Source organism: Saccostrea cucullata, unplaced genomic scaffold (genome assembly GCF_032062105.1).
Source record: "Saccostrea cucullata isolate Sc308-1 unplaced genomic scaffold, CSIRO_AGI_Scuc_v1 ctg4935, whole genome shotgun sequence".
In the NCBI taxonomy this organism is placed as follows: Eukaryota; Metazoa; Mollusca; class Bivalvia; order Ostreida; family Ostreidae; genus Saccostrea; species Saccostrea cuccullata.
In genome coordinates, this window is record NW_026938479.1 from 70,869 (window position 1) to 86,521 (window position 15,653).

The 15,653-nt window shown below is 36.2% G+C and overlaps 1 protein-coding gene across 1 annotated transcript in view; it reads right to left on the bottom strand.

The window, feature by feature from the left end:
* Positions 1-13,653, bottom strand: part of LOC134250372 (uncharacterized) — a 30,590-nt gene extending 16,937 nt beyond the window's left edge. Inside the window, exons 1-7 of the mRNA XM_062732726.1 lie at positions 13,614-13,653; positions 12,715-12,885; positions 9,714-10,172; positions 4,537-4,785; positions 2,173-2,697; positions 1,716-1,813; positions 325-1,494 (exon numbers count right to left, since the gene is read on the bottom strand). Coding sequence (XP_062588710.1) covers positions 325-1,494; positions 1,716-1,813; positions 2,173-2,697; positions 4,537-4,785; positions 9,714-10,172; positions 12,715-12,885; positions 13,614-13,653 — 2,712 coding nt within the window. The remainder of the gene's footprint in view (positions 1-324; positions 1,495-1,715; positions 1,814-2,172; positions 2,698-4,536; positions 4,786-9,713; positions 10,173-12,714; positions 12,886-13,613) is intronic.
* Positions 13,654-15,653: the final 2,000 nt, after the last annotated feature.

Genomic DNA, 15,653 nt, shown 5'->3' on the forward strand with positions numbered 1-15,653 from the left:
TAGTTCTCTACCATATTCATTGGTCTTTAATACCTATGAACATATTGGAGGTTCAAGTGCCTTAATACTCACCTGAAAAACTTTTTTCTTTGTTAATTTCGAGAAGAAAATTAAATAAAAAAACCCACTGTTTTAACCTCGAGACACATAAATGACCAGAATATGAATTTTTAAAACAAAACCGGGCTGTAAACAAATAAATAAAGTGGCAACAACATTCTAAGGAGCAATATACACCTGATGACATACCGGTAAATACAACCACACTCAAAATTGTGTGCCACAATTTGTATTTTTTAGGATATAAATAATATTCTGATGTACCTGTTTCCAATATTTCATGATATATTTTGTGTTGATAGGATGCTTCTTGTTTGCTGGACAGGAAGGACATTGAAAACTTGCTCTTGTTAACATTGATTGCTTTATGACAGCACTTTCTTTCCTGTCACAAAACCCAGAAGGCTTGCATTTGAACCCAACCTGATATTTCGAGTTTTTCTGGAATGTTTTGGAAAGGTTATCTAATATACACTCAACGTTTTCTCTAATCTGGTGACAGGTTAAAACATCAACTTCTCCCTCCACAACAAACACTTGCAACTGAATTTCTGTTCGAGTCATTCCAAGCATGATGTTATGGTGCTGGTCATGAAACACAAAAATAGCTGCAGTCTGGTAAATGCATAATCTTTCTTCATCTGAAAAAATCTCCCAGGGAATCTGCATGCAAGTTGCTACAAGGCGATGGAAAATCTCTACAGGAAGAACATCAAACGTGTAGCAAAGGATGGAGGAGGCAGGGTAAGATGAAAAACATTCTACTGGAAATTGCATCTTGTTCATACAGGGGACATACCAAATTTTGTCGCTCATTTTAGCTAAGAGTCCTAACTTCTCCATGTACATCAGGATATCCTCTTTGTGTTCAAGGTAACCATTGTTGTTCATTCTCCATATAGCAGATAGCAGTGCTTCATCTATCTCTCCAGTTTCATCGAATTTGTCCCATTCTGATGCAAATTCAAATAAATCTTCTTTTGCATGGTTTTTATCTGTAATGACATTTTTAAATGCATCTGCAAACCATTGAACATCGAAAATAATAGCTTCATTGAGGAATTGTTGATTGAAGTGTATAAGTTCTCTGATGTCATGGAAGAACTGCAGCATGGCATCCATATCTTCAATAGTACAGAGCTTTATTCCCTCTGGCAATGTTTCATTGAAAGACTGAAGTTCGACCCTACTCAAAATCTTGCGAATTTTCTTTTCCTGAAAGAATGTTTCAAACATAGCCCATGACTGTGGAAGCTCTTCACCCCAGTGATCAAGCTTGCACACAACATCAGCAATGGACAGCTTAAGTTTTTCAATGCTTTCATTGTCATGGAATCCAACCGCAAATCGACGTTTCACATCAATATGTCTTTGCAGAGACTTCTTCTTCATGTCAAGAGTCTTCCAAACTTCTCGGAAAAACGATTCTTTTTCCTAACGAAAACAAATTCCTTATTTTATCTTATGCTAACAAATTAGTCATAGTTAAATAATAATGTTCATAATCATACATTGATTGTTAATGTTTTGTTCCAACAGAGTTTATGAAACACATGTATGTCTCTAAATATTATAATAAATATTTACAGATCAGAAAACAATGACAAAGTAAAATGTTTGTGTAAACAATGAATAACAGTTTTGAAAAATGATACCTTTTCTTTTTTGTTCTCACAATGTGTACCAACCAGGATGACAGGAGCCTTATCACTGCCATATTGATGAATGGACTTCATCCAGAATTCTAGATAATCTGAAAAACAAAGACACATTCAGCTGTAAGAGTTTTCTTTAAGATAGATTGCAGGAAATGATGGCATACGTAAATGAGAAACTCTATATGTCAGAGCCATTTACAAGGCGGTGCATAGAGGAAACAAACTTATTGCCTTCGTTAAGCTGCACAGGAAGACAAACAAAATAAAAAATAATTCTCATTTTATGATAAAAGTTTCAAAATTCAATGGGACAGATAGGTTCTGAAAATATGGAAAATTTAATTATTTCTTTTTTAATATGTCAATAACATTTATCAATGCATAACATTTTGATCTAATGCGGTGGTACATAAAAACGATTTTTGGGGCCATAAGTGTACTAAGTGAATATTACCTCTATTTGTCCATCCCCCGTAAACGGAGCCTTCCTGACAACACACTTCTTCTCCAACCTTATCATCAAACTTCTTCTCCATATTCAGCACCAGAATGAAGAACGCCCGGGGACTCAAAAAAATCTGGTGTGAGGCATAATATGAACACTGTCCTGCAAAGTCAGTCATAGTTATTTTTTTATCTGGATCTTCTGAAATATTTACTGCACCTATCTGTAAATTTCCAAAAATTTCTGGAACATGACGAAAATCTTTTCTTTCATTCATAACTTCTGCTACATTTTCTGGTGATGTGGCCCCCTGTGGTTCATGGGATGAGGTTGTTTTAATGATGGTATCATCATGTGATATCTGTCCACTGTTTGATGCTTCAGTCATACTGGCCTCATCATCTTCTGGTTCCATCTTTTCCTGCGTTTCTCCAACATCAGCTGCATTTTTTGAATGAGATTTAGGAAGACTCTGGTGCAGATCTTTTTTATCAAGTTGAAGTTTGAAGCGTTGTTGTTGGCTTGAAGAATTTGCTGTAAATAAAAATGCATACACATTTAACACCGTCTCTCTTTGTTGTCCCTGTTCTTTATGCAAATAGACATTTATTCTACTTTATATAAATCTACAACTCAAGAAATAAAATCTAGAGGTACTGAGAGTATTGAGCTCACAAAATGATATCCACAGGTTCCATATGAGTATAATGGTGAAGTCTGTTTTACTATTAAAAAACCAAATATCTGTCCAATCTTAACATAAAGAAGGAGATACGCAATGATAGTATGTAGTAACTAGAACTGTCCAAACAGGACAAAATACCCCCCGCTGGGTTTTTCAGAAGTAAGTTTTTCCATAATAAAGATATGTTTCAAAGAGGAATTTTTAATTTTTTTCCAGTGACCTTTAACTTCCCCTAATGACCTTAGGTCAAGGTCATGACACACCCTTGGGTCATGGGCAATCTTTGTGTAAAATGAGAACCTACCAAGTTTACCCATAAGAAAGATATGGACCAGACACAATTATAAAATTTTTCTTCCAGTGACCTTCAACTTTCCCAAATGACCTTGGGTCAAGGTCATGACACACTCTTAAGTCATGGGCAATCTTTGTCTGAAATGAGAACCTACCAAGTTTATCCATAAGAGAGATATGGACCGGACACAAAATTTTGAAATTTTTCTTCCAGTGACCTTGAACTTCCCCAAATGACCTTGGGTCAAGGTCATGACACACTCTTAGGTCATGGGCAATCTTTGTGTAAAATGAGAACCTACCAAGTTTACCCATAAGAAAGATATGGACCAGACACAATTATGAAATTTTTCTTCCAGTGACCTTGAACTTCCCCAAATGACCTTGGGTCAAGGTCATGACACACCCTTAGGTCATGGGCAATCTTTGTGTGAAATTAGAACATACAAAGTTTATCCATAAGAAAGATATGGATAGGACACGAATTATGAAATTTTTCTTCCAGTGACCTTGAACTTCCCCAAATGACCTTGGGTCAAGGTCATGACACACCCTTAGGTCATGGGCAATCTTTGTGTGGAGTAGTAGATTCTAATGTTCCTCTGTAAGAAAGATATGGACCGGACACGATTGCACAGACAGGCGGACGGACGGACAGACGGACAAGGTGATTCCTATATACACCCCCCCCCAAACTTTGTTTGCGGGGGTATAAATATTATGTGAAATTGTCATTTGACTTTATTAAGTTGTACAGGTGGAGTTGCAAATACGAGATGGGTTACCACCAATATAATGGTAGTTTCTATGTTTTGCATCTTGTGTCCATTCAGAGAGTATAACAGACGGTTTAAAATTTCGCTATATAACAAAGATTCTATGAAAGTTTCATTAGTTTTATTAAGTGCCTGTGGTACAGATTTTTATTCAGTGGTTAAGTTGTAATAAGGAGTTGCAGATATGAGATGGATACCCCAAAATGTAATAGACGGACTGATGGAAAGGTGGATAGGAGGACACACTCATCGCTATTAAACACCCTACTTTACAAGCAGACAAATAGGTGTAGAGGGGGGAGGTGGTGCTTCCACATAAGTTTCAGCTTTTCTTGCGTTGTGGTTCTTGAGAAGAAGATTTTTTAATGACCCACCCTATTTTGTCTTTTCTTGATTATCTCCCCTTGTATGGTAACTTGGCCTGTCAATTTTACAATTGAAATTTCTCTTCACCTAAGGATGCTTTGTATCAAGTTTCGTTAACATTGGCTGAGTCGCTATTGCAGAGAAGTCGAAAATGTGAAAAGTTTACAGATGGACAGACAGCTAGACGGACGATGGACAAAATGTGATCAGAAAAGCTCACTTATGCCTTCAGCTATGGTGAGCTAAAAATACCTTGGATGCTTTCTTTCACATCAAACACATCTGTGTGGATATCAACTCCTCTAGTTGACCTGATATTTTTCTTTATTTTCTCCAAGTCAATGCCCTTTAGTCTCTCTAACAATGTTGTTTTCCCACTACCAGCACACCCTATTATCATCCCAGAGGCGTGGTACATGGTTGTCTTCCCTTTCTTTAAATTCTCAATGAAGTTCTTCACAGATTTGTCTCCCCTTATGATGATCTGCATTGGTATTCCAACTATAATAACAAAACTCTAACATTACAAAGCTGTGACGGAGTCAAACAAATGATTATAAACAATCATAAAAATAACCTTCAATCATGGAGATTTTTTTTAATCCCTTATCAGTATGGCAATTAAAAATAAAAGTAGACAAGAGGCCCACGGGCCTTATAGGTCACCTGAGTATCATGTAACAACTTTCCAGCGATCGTATTTGGTTCGTGTTTTGATCCAAAAGCCATGAAATTCACAAATTTTGAAAGAGGCACCATTGCTTATCAAAGGGCAGATTTCAAAGCATTAATTTATTTTTAGTCAAAGTACCCCCATGGTACCCCTGACCCAGTGGCCCTGAATTTATCTATTTTGAAAGAGGCCCCTCTCTTCATTATAAGGCCAGCATTTTTTTTTATGTTTAGGTTTAGTTATGAACATGAGAATAAAAAAGTCCGGAAGGAAAAGGAAATAATAAAAAAAAAAATTGATAAATCAATTGTACATTCTTTTTTTATGCTATTCTAATAGGCTCCTTACCACTGGACACATAATGCTAACAAATAGGAAAGTAGAACATTTAATTGCTTATTTCATCATCTGCCAGTGTGGGCCAGTTATATAAATTTTGTGATGTTGGTCAAAATATATTTTAAAAAATCAATTCTTTGAAAGTCTTTCAATATATCTTCATTTTTTTAATATGTGTTAGGTGAATGTGTAGACATTGTTCTCAAATTACTTGATGCCTAAAATTATAATTCCTATCATAAAACAGACAGGGAGTATTAGGGAGTACGGTGAACATTTTTTCAATTAAGTGTAAAATAATTTCTCTGGCTGATACAAATGATACTACATGCCTGTATATATTTGTATATTCTTGCCTTTTAATAGTTGAATTTTTTTTTTATTTCTTCAGGTTATTGTTCATTTCTTCTGACCTCAAATGGTCTTAACTTCTCCCATAGTTTTATTCATTACATCTGATGCATACGCAACCCTTATCTGAAGAATGATGCTTAGACTGTAAGCTATAACAGATACCTAAACAATGTCGCTGGCAATATGCAATAGCTACCACGGGCAGTGTTCGAAATTAGCGTCGGTCCGTCGGTCCTGCGCCGACGTACAAACGGAAGGACTCATGTATAGTATGACTAAATGGGTCCTTAAAATGATTTTGGGCCGATGATGATTTGCCAAGAAAGAAGGCCTAAAAAATATGTTTCTTTCCTATAACCCTACCGACACATTGAAATTGATATCATATCTGTGCCGCTTTCAGTCAGCTGATGCAATTTTTATAAAGAATGTCAATTGAAGCTTTAGTTGAAATATAAATATGTCATCCTAGTCAACCTTCACTTAAATATGAAGAGGAATGATCATTTTTATATTATCTAGCGTTTCCTCCCCCAATTTGTTTAGCTTCTTTTTCTATCGCAAGACAGCCATGTTGGGTGTCTACTGTAAATATCCTACCTGTTTACTTCAGTCCTGGGATGTTTTGCCTTATTTATTTAGGTATTTAGGGAAAGTGAAAATTAATGTTTTAAAAGGAAACTTTATTATGCTTATATATGTGAGATCCTACAGTAGGCAAAAAAAAAACCCCGACAGACAGACCCTGTTTTTTTTGGAGGGGGGTGTTACAGGAAACAAAAAAATATGTTTACAGTAATATCAACATATTTTTTTGTTACATAACATGATTTTCTTATAAGTCAGGAATCGATTTAACAAGATTTTCAATTTAAGTTTATTTTCCAAAAATATTTGATGGTATTATTGTTGGGCCTATGCTGCCTTGGAAGGACTTGTGTAGACCCTTTATCAGTGGGTCCAAGGGACCCACAGAAAATAATTCCGAATTTCGAACACTGCGTCCACGGGCAGTTTAAAACCTGGGGGAGGAAAATAATTTACAGACAGATACTTTTGAAACGAATACATAATTATTTCACCAGCATGTCATTGTGCAACAAAGTCGTCAGCATTTTCTTTGTCCTTTGAACGGGTGAAACGTTTTGAATGGCACTCGTATCTATGAATTTTACACTAAATCAAGCTATCTTCTCAGATGTAGCTTTATTTACCCGCCGTTTCATCTTAAAACCGGAAGTGCGAGTTCGTGTATTTGAAATCTCGATCCCGACTCATATTTGACATCGGAAAGAAAAAAATTTATTTTATTTTTTTCTGAAAATTCAAAACCTTGAGCGGAGGCTTTGTACAACTGAAAATAAAATAAATCCTGGCCTTAAATATGTAATTAGATCATTAGCATATTAACCAGGAGCAAAGGATAAGATGTTCAAAGAATTCATGCAATTCACTATATAATCATTAGAGCCCCACCCTAAAACAAGAACCCCTGACCCTGGGGCCCTAAAATTCACAATATTTGGGTAGAGGCACTCTTGCTCATCATAACTATGTACTTAGTTAGTTTATTTAATACCCAGAAGATTTTCAAAGAAATAATGTATTTTCACTATATAATTAATACAGCCCCGCCCTAACACCAGAACCCCTGACCCTGGGGCCATAAAATTCACAATTTTGGTAGAGGCACTCTTGCTCATCATAATTATGTACTTTGTTGTGTTATTTAATACCCAGGAGCAGAGAAGAAGATTTTCAAAGAAATAATGCATTTTCACTACCTACTTATTTAGCCCCGCCCTAACACTAGAACCCCTGACCCAAGGGCCATGAATTTCACAATTTTGGTAGAGGACTCATTGCTGATTTCAATCATGCAAACAGTTCGATTGCTTGATGTCCAGGAGTAAAGAAGAAGATTTTTAAAGATTGCATAAATTTTAGTGGTTTTGGCCCCACCCCTCAGGCCCAAGGGGGCAGGGATCATGAAATTCACAATTTTTGTTCCCCTTCACCCATAGATGCTTTGTGCCAAATTTGGTTGAAATTGGTTCAGTTGTTGCAGAGAAGAAGCTGAAAATGTTCAAATGTTAACGCACGACGACGGACGAAAACGGATAGCAATAGGTCACCTGAGTTTACTCAGGTGACCTAAAAAGAAAGATTAACATTTTTATTTTAATTAAATTAGAATACCTTTACTGTTAAAACAATACTCAGCATTATACTTTTTAAAACATAAGTCTGTTTGTCTAGCAATGATCATAAGCCAATACATGCAACATAATAACATCTTAAAATTTGATGTAACACAAACTGAATTGCATACTTATTTGACAAAGTTTTAAATGTGACAAGCATTGCATTCTGACTAATTAAACCGTGAATCAATAGTTGCATATAAACTGTCTTTAAAAAATGCATAAGTTTTGTAACAGTAACCCAACAGTTACCCAACAGTAATTTCATCTAAGTTTAATTAAATTCTAAACAAGAGGCCCATGGGCCACATCGCTCACCTGAGCACTGTGGCTAGGAAAAAGTAGAAATTGGTTTATTATTGAAAAGTTTAAATCCAAAAGTAGTCCCATGACCAATCATTGCTTTGCTATTCTTGAGAAGAAATCTTTAAAAATGTTCCTATATATTTCTATGCAAAACTTAAATTGGCCATTTTGACCCCGCCCTACCCCTGGGGGTCATGACTTGAACAAACATGAATCTACACTACCTGAGGATGCTTCCATATTAATATGATCAATTATGGCTTTGCTTTTCTTGAGAAGAAGATTTTTAAAGAATTTTCCTATGTATTTCTATATGAAACTTTGATTGGCCATTTTGGCCCCGCCCTACTCCTGGGGGTCATGATTTGACCAAACTAGAATCTACAGTACCTGAGGATACTTCCATATAAATATGATCAATTATGACTTTACTTTTCTTGAGAAAAAGATTTTTAAAGCATTTTCAATATATTTCTGTCCTGTCATAGTGGTTCTTGAGAAGAAGGTTTTTAAAGAATTTTCCTATATCTTTCTATTTAAAACTTTAGTCGGCCATTGTGGCCCCGCCCTACCGCCGGGGGTCATAATTTGAACAAACTTGAATCTACACTACCTGAGGATGCTTCCACATAAGTTTCAGCTTTCCTGGCAAAGTGGTTCTTGAGAAGAAGATTTTTAAAGAATTTACCTATATCTTTCTATGTAAAACTTTGGTCAGCCATTGTGGCCCCGCCCTACCCCAGAGGGTCATGGTTTTAACAAACTTGAATCTACACTTCCTGAGGATGCTTCCATATTAGTTTCAGCTTTTCTGGTACAGTGGTTCTTGAGAAGATGATTTTTTAAGAATTCTCATATCTTTCTATGTAAAACTTTAGTCGGCCATTGTGGCCCCGCCTTACCCCGGGGGGTCATGATTTGAACAAACTTGAATTTACATTACCTGAGGATACTTCCATATAAGTTTCAGCTTTTCTAGCACAGTGGTTCTTGAGAAGATTTTTTAAGAATTTACCTATATCATTCTATGCAAAACTTTGGTCGGCCATTGTGGCCCCGCCCTACCCCGAGGGGTCATGATTTGAAAAACTTGTCTCTATACTACCGGAGGATGCTTCCATATAAGTTTCAGCTTTACTGGCACAGTGGTTCTTCAGAAGAAGATTTTTAAAACATACCACCAAATTTTTATTAATTCCCAATTATCTCCCCTTGAATGAGGGCATGGCCCTTCATTTGAACAAACTTGAATCCCCTTTACCCAAGGATACTTTGTGGCAAGTTTGGTTGAAATTGGCCCAGCAGTTCTTGAGAAGAAGTCGAAAATGTGAAAAGTTTACAGACAGACGGACGGACAGACGGACTACAGATAAAATGTGATCAGAAAAGCTCACTTGAGCCTTCGGCTCAGGTGAGCTAAAGATTTGAAAGTTTTAAGTTATTGATGAAATCAGGGACAAATACTATACATGTTATTCATTAGCCAAAAACTTCTTTTAAATCATTAAATTTTATTCAAGTAACTAGTCAAGGTGAGCTGAAAATAGACTTACGTTTCCTAAATACGTCTTCATGGAATGACTGGTCTTCCATGGTTGGGTGTGTGAAAACATCTTCTCCAAGTCTTTCTAAAAACTCCTCATTTTTTTCTGGCAGTAACCAACAGCAAACTTCATCCTCTCCTCTCCGATAATTCCAGGATCTACAGTACTCAGCAATGTTTTCTTTTTTTGCCCAACTTAAGAAAATATCGGTAAAGTTAAACTCAAAACTCTTAGAAAATTTAAGGAAACTAATGTTTTTGAAGACCTCAGAGGAAAAACTGATCTCTGATTCATTGAGTTTCAGAATTGGTTTGTAATTTTCTAAATGTGTATAGACAAATGGCTTTTTGATTTCCTTTGAGTTAAGACATTTGGCAACAGCATTATATTTGGTCATCCAGTTTCCTTCTTTCATGTTTATTTTGTAGGAATTGGACAGAAGAAGACACATCAATAGTGTATCTCCATCTACAAAATTAAACAAAAAATATATAATAATGTACAAAATCGGAAATACACACTGAATGTATTTACATCACCAGCTGCTAAAAATTTAAAACAAATTTGAGTAAGTTTCCTATTTATATCTGCATTATACAGATTACAGATCTTCTTACATTGATTCAAATGTTTTTTTTAAAAAAAGAGGGGTCAGGGTCACCCATGCAACACAATTGAGGTTGTTTTTCAACTTGTTGATTGAGAAATGATTTGATTAGATGATTTTTGGCCTTCATGCACAGATCTAGAGGGGGCCGGGGGTCAGGATTCCCCCCTGGAATCTGCAAGGTTATCAAATTTATATACTAAAGCAACAACAAGAGGCCAATGGGCCACATCGCTCACCTGAGCACTAAGGGTAGGAAAAAGTAGAAAATGGCTTTTTATTCTAAAGTTTAAATCCAAAAGTAGTCCCATGGCCACTCATGGATTTGCTATTTTTTAGAAAATGATTTTTAAAGAATTTTCCTATTTATTTCTATGTAAAACTTTGGTCGGCCATTTTGGCCCCGCCCTACCCCTGGGGGTCATGATTTGAACAAACTTGAATCTACACTACCTGAGCATGCTTCCATATAAATTTGATGAATTATGCCTTTGTCATTCTTGAGAAGAAGATTTTTAAAGAATTTTCCTATATATTTCTATGTAAAACTTTGGTCAGCCATTTTGGCCCCGCCCTACCCCCGAGGGTCATGATTTGAACAAACTTGAATCTACACTACCAGAGCATGCTTCCATATAAATATGATGAATTATGCCTTTGTCATTCTTAAGAAGATTTTTTTTAAATTTTTCCTATATATTTCTATGTAAAACTTTGGTCGGACATTGTGGCCCCACCCTACCCCCGGGGGTCATGATTTGAACAAACTTGAATCTACACTACCTGAACATGCTTCCATATTAATATGATGAATTATGGCTTTGTCATTCTTCAGAAGAAGATTTTTAAAGAATTTTCCTATATATTTCTATGTAAAACTTTGATAGGCCATTTTGGCCCTGCTCTACCCCCGGGGGTCATGATTTGAACAAACTTGAATTTACACTACCTGAGCACACTTTCATATAAATATGATGAATTTTGGCTTTGTCATTCTTCAGAAGAAGATTTTTAAAGAATTTTCCTATATATTTCTATGTAAAATTTTGGTAGGCCATTTTGGCCCCGCCCTACCCCCGGGGGTCATGATTTGAAGAAACTTGAATCTACACTACCTGAACATGCTTCCATATAAATATGATGAATTATGGCTTTGTCATTCTTCAGAAGAAGATTTTTAAAGAATTTTCCTATATATTTCTATGTAAAACTTTGGTCGGCCATTTTGGCCCCGCCCTACCCCCGGGGGTCATGATTTGAACAAAATTGAATCTAAACTACCTGAGCATGCTTCCATATAAATTTGATGAATTATGGCTTTTTCATTCTTGAGAAGAAGATTTTTTAAGAATTTTCCTATATATTTCTATGTAAAACTTTGGTCGGCCATTGTGGCCCCGCCCTACCCCCGGGGGATATGATTTGAACAAAATTTAATCTACACTACCTTAGGATGTTTCCCCATAAGTTTCATTTTTCCTGGCACAGTGGTTCTTGAGAAGAAGATTTTTAAAACATACTACCCAATTTTCACTAATTCTCAATTATCTCTCCTTGAATGAGGGCTTGGCCCTTCATTTGAACAAATTTGAATCCCCTTCACCCAAGGATGCTTTGTGGCAAGTTTGGTTGAAATTGGCCCAGCGGTTCTTGAGAAGAAGTCGAAAATGTGAAAAGTTTACGGACAGACGGACAGACAGACGGACAGAAGGACGCCGGACAAAATGTGATCAGAAAAGCTCACTTGAGCCTTCGGCTCAGGTGAGCTAAAAAGTTACCTTGGACCCCCCCTCCCCATGGAAAACGCAGACCCCCTTCCCCCTAGTAAATGTGAATTTGTGTTAAAAGAGTTGATGTTTTAGAAGTCATGTCCCCCCCTCTTCTACAAGGTTTTTAAGATTTGGCAAGTTTATGGGGTTTATTTACTTTTTATTTTATTATTTGTTTTCTTTGCTTGTCAAGAAATTTCTAGGTTGGGTTTTTTTGGACTGGGGTGGACCCCCCCTCCCCCTGGAAAAAAAATTCTGGATCCGCACCTGGCCTTGAACTCGCTTAAGTGAGTTCAAGCAAGTTCCTTACATAACAGTCAACACACATAATCATTGTGTCCTGTACATACTTTCAGTGTTTTCCTATCATGAAGTTTTGGTCTGGGCATATCTGCTAAATGGACAGCTAGATGGATAATAAATAGACAAGGTGATTCTATAATTTATATACCTCCCAATATTTGGTTTAAGACAAACCTACCGGCAACAAGGCAGCCTAGAAATTTTGATCAGAAAATTATCTCTTTCGTATTTAGTTCAGATCATTAAAGGTAATTGTAATTAATATTTATGTGATAATCAAAGTAGAATGATAATTTCCATTGAAAATTCTAAAGAAGGTTCAAACTCATACCTTCTATCTTGTGAATGTTGTCAAACAATTCCTTCATATTTCTAAGGTCATGTCTGCTGTGATCCTCAGATCTGGTACACTCCACACACAAGGGAACACCACACGGGGTACAAAACTGGTCCAGGGGAATTCTGGGATGTTTCTTGCATTTGATGTCCTCCAGAGGGACTCCTGTTCGAAATAAAAAAAAAATTATACTGTAAATACTCCGAATCTTTATTAATATTCATGAAGCAAAGGCAATTTGGTAAAATAAAGATAAACATTCACAATCAACACATAATTCATCAAAATGTACTTTAGCTAAGAACTAATGATCTTAACCAAAATCACAGGACCTCTAGAACTGCTTAGAGTTAAAATATGCCCCTGTGTGGTCTGCAGCCCTAAAGAATGATTTTGTAACATAACTCCACTGAAAATTCACCGAGTAAGACATACTCTTACAACCCCTGCCCCCAACAAAAAAAACCACAACACAGTGACATACATACATATATGTGGGTGGATGTAATTAAAAACAAGAGGCCCACGGGCCTTATAGGTCACCTGAGTATTGTGCAACAACTTTCAAACAAGTAAATTTGGTTCATGTTTTAAACCAGAGGCCATGGAATTCGCAATTCACAATTTTGCAATAGGTACCATTGCTTATAATCATTTAGATTAAGCATGCTAACTCTATTTACTTAATACCCAGAGGTAGATCAGAGTAACATTAAGAGAAAATGCACTTCCACTTTATAACCAGTTGTACACCTCATCCCAAAGGAACCACTGATCCTGGGGCCACATATTTCAAAATTTTGCAAATTTTATCATAAAATGGTTGATTGACACCAAAGAGCAAATTTCAAAGCATTAATTTATTTTCAGACTTTGTACCCCCCCCCCCTCACCCCGACCCAGGGAAGGGGCGGGGGCATAAAAAATAGCCATTTTGCTAGGTGCGCCTTTCTTCATCATGAATATATATATTTGGATCATAGGCATAAACACAGGAGCAAAGGAAAGAATTTCAAAGAATAAATGCATTTTCACTATATAACCAATAGAGCCCCGCCCTAACACCAGAACCCCTGACCCTGGGGTCATAAAATTCACAATTTTGAAAGAGGCATTCTTGATCAACATAGCTATTTAATTACATAGTTTATTTAATACCCAGAAGCAGAGAAGAAGACTTTCAAAGAATTTATGCATTTTCACTATATGATCAATAGAGCCCTGCCCTAACACCTAAACCCCTGACCCTGGGGTCACAAAATTCACAATTTTGAAAGAGGCACTCTTGCTCATCATAACTATGTGCTTGGTTAGTTAATTTAATACCCAGAAGCAGAGAAGAAGATTTCCAAAGAATAAATGCATTTTCACTATATAATCAATAGGGCCCCACCCTAACACCAGAACCCCTGACCCTGGGGTCATAAAATTCACAATTTTGAAAGAGGCACTCTTGCTCATCATAATTATGTGCTTAGTTAGTTTATTTAATACCCATAAGTAGAGAAGAAGATTCTCAAAGAATTAATGCATTTTCACTATATAACCAATAGAGCCCACCCCTAACACCAGAACCCCTGACCCTGGGGTCATAAAATTCACAATTTTGAAAGAGGCACTCTTGCTCATCATAACTATGTGCTTAGTTAGTTTATTTAATACCCATAAGTAGAGAAGAAGATTTTCAAAGAATTAATGCATTTTCACTATATAACCAATAGAGCCCACCCCTAACACAAGAATCCCTGACCCTGGGGCCATAAAATTCACAATCTTGGTAGAGGCACTCTTGCTCATCATAACTATGTGCTTGGTTAGTTTATTTAATACCTAGGAGCAGAGAAGAAGATTTTCAAAGAAATCATGCATTTTCACTATATAATCTATATAGCCCCGCCCTAGCACTAGAACCCCTGACCCTGGGGCCATGAATTTCACAATTTAAGTAGAGGACTCAATGCTCATTACATTCATAACAACAGTTTGCCTGCTTGATGTCCAGGAGTAAAAAAGAAGATTTTGAAAGATTGCAATAATTTAAGTGGTTTTTGCCCCACCCCCCAGGCCCCAGGGGGGCAGGGACCATGAAAATCACAATGTTTGTTCCCCTTTACCCATAAATGCTGTATACCAAATTTGGTTGAAATTGGTTAAGTGGTTTCAGAGAAGAAGCTGAAAATGTTCAAATGTTAACACACGACGCACGACGACGGACGAAAACGGATAGCAATAGGTCACCTGAGTTACTCAGGTGACCTAATAAAAACAATCCAACAATTTTCTCATAGATTAAAATAAGTCATACGAGACATCTAACTTTGCTATAATGTAAAATTATTGATATAACTTGAAATAAAATGTAGTACAGCCATATATTAACCCCCCCCTTCCCTAAGCATCAACACTTAGTTAAAAAAAACACAAAAATCAATCCTACATATCTCTGTCAGTGACCTTCAGTGCTTGTAACAGTGTACAGTATTTCCTCCTTCACATTGACAATATCCTGCACTTACATTTGATACTGGCAGTAATCATAAAATATTATTTCTAGAAATAATGAAATATTATTTCTAGTAATAATAAAATAATTTAGTTTTATGGACCAACTTTTTTTAAACAAATCAGGAGGCTAAGTTATGTCTTTATCAGGAATTCTTTTCACACTTATAATGAAAAGGGAGGTAACTTGATTTTCTTCTTCAACTTCAAATACAAAATTCAATTGTCTCCCTTTCATTAGCAAGACAGCAGTTACATTCAGGCTTATTCTTTGCCAGTTTGGTGTCTAGAAAATAATTTTTTTATTTTGTTCATAAAGTTGAAATGAATCTTAAACTTCATTATGGACTTAATCTTGAATACTGTTCAATGATTTCCATATTTCATCTAGAAGTTTCTCATACACCATATGTCAACCCAGTACACAGTGT